At 43.2% G+C, this 11270-nt stretch overlaps 1 protein-coding gene across 5 annotated transcripts in view; it reads right to left on the reverse strand.

Annotated features, from left to right (window-relative positions):
* Positions 1-353: 353 nt before the first annotated feature.
* The window catches only part of TMF1 (TATA element modulatory factor 1), a 40652-nt gene continuing 29735 nt past the window's right edge, over positions 354-11270 (reverse strand). For all 5 annotated transcript variants that reach the window (XM_014460034.2, XM_023758102.1, XM_023758105.1 and 2 more), the window contains 3 exons: positions 8654-8806; positions 6925-7050; positions 354-586 (listed from right to left, as the gene is read on the reverse strand). In XM_014460034.2, the coding sequence (XP_014315520.1) occupies positions 443-586; positions 6925-7050; positions 8654-8806 (423 nt within the window). In that variant the 3' untranslated portion in view covers positions 354-442. The remainder of the gene's footprint in view (positions 587-6924; positions 7051-8653; positions 8807-11270) is intronic.

Genomic DNA, 11270 nt, shown 5'->3' on the forward strand with positions numbered 1-11270 from the left:
GTAAATAGAAATGTTGAAGATTTAAGTGTGAAAGATTTCAAAGTTTCAATATGTCAATAGCACTCATTAAATGTTCTCAGTATATATACAAACATATAAATTATAGATATAATTAGTTTTTATCTATAATACAATGTATGAACACCATTCTTCTTCCCCAACCATACTGACATAAGGATAAAGTAATAAATCTCGGTGCTATTCATGGAAAAAAAAAAAGATGCTTTAAAAAATAAATCTTTAAAGATAGTTTCAAAAATAAAGTTCAAATATTGCACAAAATAATTTAACTGCAAATATTACTATATACTATAAAACTTTTTCCAATGTTTTATCTCTATAATAAATTCCACTTTCTAATTCTACAAGAGAATTTATTGAAAGTTTGCATTTAGTTATTAAATGATTACATTCAGTTTGATGGGAATGTAATTTTCATAAGTTAACTGAGCCTCTGTCTTAAAAGTTCGTCTATTTGAGTCTTATACATATTTTTTACATCTTCAAGATCTAATCGAAGTTCTTCCGCCTCTTCCGCTTTTTCTCCATACATCTGCAAAATAGTGTTGTATCTCTGATCCAAATCCTACAAAACAGATTTGTTTACAATTAGTAAAGTAACTGTACAGAACATCTTGATTATATTTATATTACCATCAACAATAAATACATTACAATCTAAATAAAAGTATATAGTCAGCTCTTATGAAAATTAAATTCATACTCTAGTCTGTTGGAATAAACAGCAAGTAAAGGAACTTAAAGAAATCCCATCAACATGGCAATCACTCTTCTGTCCCCCTACAGACTTATTTTGCATATTTGTCAGGCCATATTTCTTCACTTTTTAGAAAAACACTTAGTTCTATAGAAACTTCAAAGATTACCTTCGAAAGAATCTTTAAAGTGCCCTGGGAGGATAGGGGTTTTTAAGATTAAAATAATTTCTGGCTAGCATTTTTGAGCTGCTCCCAACATCTTATTAAAATACCTCTAAAGACCATCTTAAAGGTAAAATTGCCACTTGCAACAAAATTATGACTCATAGCTGGTCAGCTTATGGTTTAGGTCTAGCAAGAATTTCTGCTAAGAAAAAGGCAAATCTGAAAAGAATTAGAATGTAGCATTCACTACTACGTATGTACCCCATACATACAAACATACATTCAAGCATTGTCAACCCAAAAGAAGGTGTGAAAACACCATGTCATTCACACCTTGTGTCCTGACTCAAAGAAGCATCTGGTATGGAAAAACATTTCTCCAGGTGCATCAAGCAAAAGCACATGCAGGCCCAGTAACCCTGGTTTTAGGAGCCATGCCTAAAGAGCCAGATGGAGATCTATGCATAAAGTTGTTTATAGCACTTTTTAAAAAAATATATTTTATTGATTTTTTACAGAGAAGAAGGGAGAGGGATAGAGAGCCAGAAACATCGATGAGAGAGATCGATCAGCTGCCTCTTGCACGCCCCCCACTGGGGTTGTGCCCCCAACCAAAGTACATGCCCTTTACCGGAATCGAACCTGGGACCCTTCAGTCCGCAGGCCAACGCTCTATCCACTGAACCAAACCGGTTCGGCTGTTTATAGCACTTTTTAAAAATCAAGTTAAAAAATTCACAACCACCTGAACAGCCACCAGCAAGGGAATTAAATAAATTATGATACAGACAGAAACCAAGATGGCAGCATAGGTAAACACCTGAAATTGCTGCCTTGCACAACCACTTCAAAAATACAACTAAAAGACAAAACGGACATCATCCAGGACCACAGGAAGGCTGGTTGAGTGGAAATTCTACAACTAGAAGAGAAGAGAAAAGCACACTGATACTCAGAGGAGGTGCGGAAGTAAAGTGCAGAGTTATGGAGGCGCACGCGGAAAGGGCTGGCAACTGAGGACACGGTTGTCTTTTTCAATCGGGAGGGAGTCTCAAGCTACTGACTTCTCTGAACTCCAGTTCTGGTCGAGTCTCTGGGGACCCAGACTCATACTGGGAGAAACTGGACTGTTTGGCAGCAGGCGGAACTCGAGGGTGGCTTTCTCTCAGAAGTGCTTGCAGCGACTATCTCGGGACACTGAGACCCAGGACCTCTTAGGGCAGGACTGAGGATCAGCCATAGCTGTTTGCTCCACCCTGTTGATTCCCTGAGACCCCGCCCCACCCAAGCTGTGCACAGAGGCTTTTGCATATGAATGCCCTGGCCCTTTGCAATCTCAAATTACCTAACAAACTGCAGCTGTGTCTGAGAGACCCAGAACTTCCAAAAGAAGGCCGAAGGCCCCACAGCAGTTTGCATTGCTTCACAGCTGGGCCTCATCTGGGCACCTCCAAATCCCAAACAAAGAAGAGGAATCTGCAGATCTCTCCATAGCTCCTGCTGGGTAGCCTCAGGCAGAGGCTAAATTAGCACCTCCTTAGAGATCCAAGTGCCAGTGTACCCAGTGGTCAGAGTGGGACCATCCAGATTACAACTCTTAAGATCCATAAGGGACACACTCAGGGGGCAGACTCAGTGAGCACCAAAGCCCCACTGAAGCAAGTCTTGCCCCAGAAGGTTGTCTCCAGCACAGAAGTTCTCCCACTGTAGACACAGCTGATTCTCACAGCCAAGTGGCCTGGAAGTCAATTCCTCCCAGTGATACCAACTACAATCAAGGCTTAACTACAACAAGACTGTGCACACAGCCCACAAAGGGGTGCACCAAGAGTGTCCACCTCAGGTAATTGGGGAGGCTGAGCCACTGGGCCCTCTAGGATACCTAGCACAGAAAGCCACTCTATCAACACAGGGAAGCAGCCAAAATGCGGAGGCAAAGAAACAGGTCACAATGACAGAAATGGAGGAAAGCAAACTACAGGATATAGAATTCAAAACCACACTTATAAGGTTTTTCAAGAATTTTCTAGAAACCACCAATAAATTTAGTAAGACTGTCAATAAGTCTAGTGAGACCCTCGAGGATATGAAAAAGGACCAACTAGAAATTAAGCATACACTAACTGAAATAAAGAATATCATACAGAGATCCAACAGCAGACTAAAGGATCGCAAGAATCAAGTCAAAGATTTGAAGTACGAAGAAGTAAAAAACACCCAACCGGAAAAGAAAAAAGAAAGAAGAATCCAAAAATATGAAGATAGTGTAAGGAGCCTCTGGGACAACTTCAAGCATACCAACATCCGAATTATAGGGGTGCCAGAAGAAGAGAGAGAGCAAGATATTGAAAACCTATTTGAAGAAATAATGACAGAAAACTTCCCCTACCTGGTGAAAGAAATAGACTTCCAAGTCCAGGAAGCGCAGAGAACCCCAAACAAAAGGAATCCAAAGAGGACCACACCAAGACACATCATAATTAAAATGCCAAGAGCAAAAGACAAAGAGAGTATCCTAAAAGCAGCAAGAGAAAAACAGTCAGTTACCTACAGGGGAGTACCCATACGATTGTCAGCTGATTTCTCAACAGAAACTATGCAGGCCAGAAGGGAGTGGCAGGAAATATTCAAAGTGATGAATAGCAAGAACCTACAACCAAGACTACTTTATCCAGCAAAGCTATCATTCAGAATTGAAGGTCAGATAAAGAGCTTCACAGATAAGAAAAAGCTAAAGGAGTTCATCACCACCAAACCAGTATTATATGAAATGCTGAAAGGTATTCTTTAAGAAGAGGAAGAAGAAAAAGGTAAAGATAAAAATTATGAACAACAAATATGTATCTATCAACAAGTAAATCTAAAAATCAAGTGAATAAAAAACCTGATGAATAGAATAAACTGGTGAATATAATAGAATCAGGGGCATAGAAAGGGAGTGGACTGACAATTCTCGGGAGGAAAGGGGTGCGGGGGTACGGGAAGAGACTGGACAAAAATTGTACACCTATGGATGAGGACCTTGGGGGTGGGGGGAGGTAAGGGCAGAGGGTGGAGTGGGAACCGGGTGGAGGGGAGCTATGGGGGGAAAACAGAGGAACAACTGTAATAATCTGAACAATAAAGATTTTTTAAAAATAAAATAAATAAATTATGATATAGCCATAGGATTACTCATAAAAAGTATGCTTTGGGGAAATTTAACAATATGGAAACATTTTCACAATACAATATCAAGTGATTAAGAGTAGAATATAAAGTGTATTTACAGTATGAACACAAATACGTTAAAATAGCACATGCACGCACTCATATACATACACACACACACACACACACACACACACACACACCCTAAAAAAGGCTGAAACCTAATACAGAAATGAGTTAATAATGATTACCTCTGGGTGGCAGAAACACAATCTTAATTTTACTATTTATACTATTAAAATTACAACAAGCACATGTAGCTTTATTAAAACAATAAAAATAGTATGTTTAAATAAAATTATTTAAATAAAACTTATAAATAAATTATTTAAGTAAAAGAACAAATGAAGTGTCTATCATGAGGCTTAGAACATTGAAACTTGACTATCACTTATGCTTGTATTAACAGAAACAAGTTCATTGCTCATTTCTGAATTTCAGGTAATAATATATGCCCCTTTGTTGAGCTGAGCTTAAATGGAACAATTTAATTAAAATAACAAATGTTAAGTGTAAAATCAATTCTAGCACAAAGTAGGCATGAACAAATGCTAGCCAAATCTGAATACATGCCATGGAAGTAGTGATTTTTCAAAATAAATAAATTAGTCCATTGCAGATCAGTATTTCAATTGCTGCTTCAGCACAGGCATGGGGACTCTCCTGCTCACACTGTGCCCCCACCATTTGGAAGGTGTTTCCAAATGCAGGAAACAACCCTCTCTTTGATGGATGCCAGACAGCATGGAAAGCATTGGAGCAGAGCCAGAAACAACACAAGACATACAGAAATGAAAATAATGGAAGACCTAATTCCTATATAATAAAAGCCTAATATCTTAAGTGTCCGGTTGACCCTTCAGCCATTCAACCAATCAAAGCATAATATGCTAATGATATGCTAAGGCCACTCAACTGCTCGCTATGACGACGTACACTGACCATCAGGGGGCAGATGCTCCAAATGGTAGGTTAGCTTGCTGCTGGGGTCTGGCTGATTGGGACTGGGCAAGGCGTGCTGGACACGCCCTGGAGCCCTCCCATGGTCCTTTCCCGGCAGGCCAACTCCCTGAATCCCTCTTCGGCCCCAATCGTGCACAGGTGGGATTCCTTGGCCTGGCCTGTTGCCCTCTCGCAATCTGGGACCCCTTGGGGGATGTCAGAGAGCTGGTTTTGGGCTGATCCCTCAGGCCAGGCCAAGGGACCCCACTGGTGCATGAATTCATGCACTGGGCTTCTAGTACAAGAATAAACAACCCCATTCCTAATTCCATAGCAAATTCTCCCATCAGTGCCTGGGGATCAATTCACAGCTTCTTGTTAAAACTGTGTTTTCATGTCCCACAAGGACATGGAGTAGATTACCCTAAGACAAAAGCATCAGTGTGTCAAATGTATATAGAGACGTCCTAAGGCAATGAGAAATACATTTTCATTTCATTCTGTTAATTTTTTATCTGAATTGCATTTCTTGTTGTCTGGTGTTCTATGATCACCCAGGGCTGTTATTTCTAGTCAGAATGGTACTTGGCCTCTCATTTTATTCTTCATTGTCTCCAAATAAAATTGTAAAGCTTTATCCAGGAACTAGAGGCCCAATGCACAAAGATTCGTGCAAGAATAGGCCTTCCTTCCCCTGGCTGCCAGCACTGCCTTCGCTCCGACCCGGAGCCGCCTTCCGCCTTCACGTGCTGCCCAGAGGGCTGGAGCGGCGAGGGTGGGGCGGAATGCCTGCGTCGTTGCCATGGCGACGACGCAAGCATCCTGGTCCAGCTGCCGCCATCTTTGTCGCATCAATTTGCATATTACCTCCTTATTGGCTGTGGGCGCCGCCATCTTTGTCACAAAGTGACAGTCAATTTGCATAGCCTGTCTTTAATAGATAGGATAACAGCACAAACCCAAAGATCTTTAGATTTTTAGAATAAATCATTATCCATCCAGAAAAGAAACATATGGAGTATTCAAATTTTGTCAGTGAAAACCTTCAACAAAAACAAGATAATCCTGAATATGTAGGTGTTTAATATTTTTAATGCAAAAGATGGTAATTAAACGTTTACAAATGCTAAAAAACAAAACAAAACCTAAGCCAAATGGCTATCAATCTTTTTTTTTAATGTATTTTTATTGATTTCAGAGAGGAAAAGAGAGGGAGACATGAATAGAAACACCAATAATGAGAGAGAATCACTGATCAGCTGCCTCCTGCATGCCCCCCACTGGGGATCAATCCTACCACCGGGGCATGTGCCCTGAGCAGGAATTGAACTGTGACCTCCTGCTTCATAGGTCAACTACTGAGTTACGCTGGCTGGGCAAATGGCTATCAATCTTACCTCATCGCTCCACTACATCTACAATTTCCCCCATATATAGCCTAATCAGTGATTTCTCCAATTAATTGAAGCACATCTGATGATATTTTAGTCTCTTTGGTTCACTGTGGTTTAAATATTACCTGGCATTTACCCAAATTAAATATGGCTTAATAGTGACTACTAATACCAAATATGCTAATTATGATATATATAATATCAATAAACAAGTAGTATGGAGATAATACAGAAGTGTTTTATAAATGATCCTTGGCCAAATAAAATCTAGTTATTTTCCAAATGAGATTAAACATGATTGTGAAAAATGCTTTGACTGTATAATGAGACAAGCAAGATAAAAGATTTACCTTTAAAGTTATTTACTGAAATATTAATACTCTAATTTTCAAATAAATCATTAACACATATGCATTTTACATAAATTAAAAATATGAGATTTAATGTAACTGGATTAAAATATCTTAGGTTCACCTTAAGTGAAGAATACTTACTCTTAGCTGAGTTCGAAGTTTGGGTATCTCCTTCACTTTCTCTTCGAGTTCATCATTTTGATTTGTTAATTTAACTAGCTCTTCAGCCATTATGGAGCGTGTTTTTTCTAGACTGCCAATTTCTACCTGAGAAACATTATCAGAAAGAAATTTAGACAAAAATATATCTCGTTTAATGTTCCCACTAATGTAAACATATTTAATGTGTTATTTTTAAAGAAAAATATAACAGCATATAACCATGAGGTAGCTCTTAAGTAAAAGGAAATAGTGACAAAAAAAAAGGTTTCAACTTTCTTCAGAGGTGTACCACTGATAGGGTGTACCATGAAAGACAAAGAACTAAAGAGAATTCAATCATCTGTTTGAACTATGCAACCTTATATTTTTCTCTAACCTAAGGAAATAGCATATATTTCAGTTATTCTAAATTACTACAAAATCCCTGAGAAATAAAACCATACTTTAGTGTATCTCCAACTGTGTTGATCATATTGACAGACTACCAAAAATGTTCATTTGGTCCCTCAAGCATAGCATTCTGGGCTACATAAACATAAGTATCAAGATTATTCTAACCTATTTTTTCCCAATTCAAGATCTTCTTTAATAGAGTAATATTTTCAACTTATTAAAGTCATACAAAGGAAATAAATGAGGAAAGTTTTACTTATGAGTGTATCAAGTTTAACAAAAAATAGTTTAAACGTTTTAACATTTCTCACTACATTATATTTTAAAAGGCAAGATATGATGAGCGGCTCCTCCCTTCCCACTTACAATGTTTACTTTCATGTGCACAAGGTTGTAGTTCTAATCTCTCTACTCCAGCGGTTCTCAACCTGTGGGTCGCGACCCCTTTGGCGGTCGAACGACCCTTTCACATGGGTCGCCTAAGACCATCCTGCATATCAGATTTTTACATTATGATTCATAACAGTAGCAACATTACAGTTATGAAGTAGCAACGAAAATAATTTTATGGTTGGGTCACAACATGAGGAACTGTATTTAAAGGGCCAGAAGGTTGAGAACCACTGCTCTATTCATTCCTCACGGGAAGTCAGAGCAACTTATATGAGTGGTAAATCCAGGAAGAATAAAATGGGTATGCTCAGATCAGAAGCTTCCTTTTTTTAAAACTATGTTTTATTTATTGATTTTTTAAAGAGGGCAGAAGGGAGAGGGGGAGAGAGAGAAACATCAATGATGAGAAAGAACCACTGATAGGCTGCCTCCTGAACACCCCACCCCTACTGGGGATCGAGCCCACAACCGGGGCCTGGGCCCTGACCAGTAATCAGAAAAGTGACCTCTAGGTCCCTGATGGACGATCAATCACTAAGCCACGCCAGCCGGACAACAGCTTTTTTTTTTTTTTTTTAATGTGTGGAAAAGCTGCTTGAAAGGAGCGCTCAGCTCCCAGATGCCTAAGTCTTACCTGGGCAGCTACCACACCTGGGAGGCCCACTCCAGCCCAGCATTTCCCGTGATGGAGGTAAGTAAGTCTCCCCAGTTCTGGCCCTCAGCAGGCTCACTTGGCTCTTATCCTTGGTGAATTTCTCCAACCAGCCCTTATCATTAACATAGGATACATTTTGGTCTTCACATGCCACTATTTCATTTTATTTCTAAACTTGCTCAGAATTCAGGTGACTATAAATTCAAGTATACTTATTGGCCCTCAAATTTTCACCTACTTCTATAGCATATTTAATTTTTCCAATACCTGTAAATGAGTAATTTCTCCTTCCCTTAGTTGTAGCTGGGACTGTAGATTTTCAATAATGCTGGATCCTGCCCCCATCCTTACAGCCTCATAAAGATTGCTTCCACTTGCTGATACAGACATTGGTCCAAGTGAGAGATCATGAGGCTCATCCTATGTTAAGAAAACACACAGTTAATCAGATAGTACAGACTGTATGCCCTTATAAGGTTCAAACAAATGATCTGTCAATTCTTGCTTTAAAATGTCTAACTCTCAAAGGCAGAAAATCATCTATACTTCCTCAGTTTTAAAAATATTCAGATGACTTGCCTATGGAATGGCAAGATCATGATGATAGGCTAACTGCTACCTGCATATTCCTTTTATCATTATTCAGTTTAGGAATAAGCACATATCCTATCTAATAAAAGAGGAACATGGTAATTAGCCGTACCTCTGCTACCCTTCCCATTTGATAATCAGGGCGATATGCAAATTAACTGCCGGCCAAGATGGCGGCCGGCAGCCAGGCAGCTTGAAGCGAACATGAGGCTTGCTTGCTTCAGTGACAGAGGAAGCTAACATTCCCCGCCTGCAGCTGTCGGCCTCTGAGCTTGCAGTTTGAAACATTGTTACAAATACAGAAGCTAAACAAAACCCCAGAAACCTGCTTTCAGCCAGCCGGGCCTCAGAGCTGGAGTTGAAACAGTGTTTCGATTATAGAACCCAAACAAACTAGATACCTGCTTTCAGCAGCTGAGGCCTCAGAGCTGGAGCCAAGCCTCAGAGCTAAAGCTGGCCCAGAATAAAAAAAGAAAAGAAAAAAAGGAGCGGTTGGGACAGCCATGGGCAAACTACGGCCCGCGGGCCGGATCCGGCCCGTTTGAAATGAATAAAACTAAAAAAAAAAAAGACCGTACCCTTTTATGTAATGATGTTTACTTTGAATTTATATTAGTTCACACAAACACTCCATCCATGCTTTTGTTCCAGCCATCCGGTCCAGGTTAAGAACCCATTGTGGCCCTCGAGTCAAAAAGTTTGCCCACCCCTGGGTTGGGAGCTTCAGTCACCCGCCAGCCTGAAAACAGCCCTCAGCCCCTCACCCAGACTGGCCAGGCACCCCAGTGGGGACCCCCACCCTGAAGGGGGTGTGACCAGCTGCAAACAGCCATCATCCCCTCACTCAGGCTGGCCAGGCACCCAAGCGGGACCCCCACCCTGATCCAGGACACCCTTCAGGGCAAACCAGCCAGCCCCACCCATGCACCAGGCCTCTATCCTATATAGTAAAAGGGTAATATGCCTCCCAGCACTGGGATCAGCGGAGCCGCGAGGCCTCCCTGCACCGGGATCAGCGTGACAGGGGGCAGCGCCCAAACCCCCTGATCGCCCTGCGGCTCTGTGTGTGACAGGGGGCGGGGCCACAACCTCCCTATCCCCCCTGCTCTGTTCGTGACAGGGTGCGGCGCCCCAACCCCCTGATTGGCCCTGCTCTGTGACAGGGTGCAGCGCCCCAACTCCCCCCACCAGCCCTGCTCTGTGTGTAACGGGGTAGAGCCATAACCTCCCCATCGGCCCTGCCCTGAGTGTGACAGGGTGCGGCGCCCCAACCCCTTGATCCGCCCTGCTCTGTGTGTGACAGGGGGGAGCTCCCCAACCCCCTGATGGGCTCTGCTCTTTGTGTGACAGGGGGGAGCTCCCAACCCCCTGATCGACCCTGCTCTGTGAGTGACAGGGTACAGAGCCCCAACCCCCATGATGGGCCCTGCTCTGTGAGTGACGGGGGCAGCGCCCCAACCCCCTGATTGGCCCTGCTCTGTGAGTGACAGGGGGCAGCGCCCCAACCCCCTGATCGGCCCCGCTCTGTGCGTGACAGGGGGTGGCGCCGCAACCTCCCCATCGACCTTGCCTTGAGTGTGACAGGGGGCGGTGCCCCAACCCCCCAATCGGCCCTACCCTGAGCCTGACTGAGGGTGGCATCGCAACCTCCCGATCCGCCCTGCTCTGTGCATGACAGGGGGCGGCGCCCCAACTCCCCAATCAGCCCTGCTCTGAGCCCGACCAGGGGCTGCACCTAGGGATTGGGCCTGCCCTCTGCCACCCGGGAGCGGGCCTAAGCCAACAGGTCATTATCTCCCGAGGGGTCCCAGACTGTGAGAGGGCACAGGCTGGGCTGAGGGACCCCCCCATCCCCCCCGAGTGCACAAATTTTTGTGCACCGGGCCTCTAGTCCTACATAATAAAGAGGTAATATGCAAATTAACCATCACTCCAACAAGATGGCTGCCACAAGATGGCCAGCAGGGGAGGGCAGTTGGGAGGAACCAGGCCTGCAAGGGAGGGCAGTTAGGGGTGATCAGGTCAGCAGGGGAAGGCAGTTGGGGGCGACCAGGCCTGCTGGCAAGGGCAGTTGGGGGCAACGAGGCTGGCAGGGGAGGGCAGTTAGGGGCAACCAGGCTGGCAGGGGAGGACGGTTAGGGGCAAGCAGGCCTGCAGGGGAGGGCAGTTAGGAGCAACCAGGCCTGCAGGGGAGGGCAGTTGGGGCAATCGGGCCAACAGGGGAGGGCAGTTAGGGGCAACCAGGACTGCAGGGGAGAGTAGTTAGGGGCAAACAGGCCGGCAGGGGAGGGTT

The sequence above is a fragment of the Myotis lucifugus genome, unplaced genomic scaffold, assembly GCF_000147115.1.
Source record: "Myotis lucifugus unplaced genomic scaffold, Myoluc2.0 scaffold_123, whole genome shotgun sequence".
Taxonomy (NCBI): Eukaryota; Metazoa; Chordata; class Mammalia; order Chiroptera; family Vespertilionidae; genus Myotis; species Myotis lucifugus.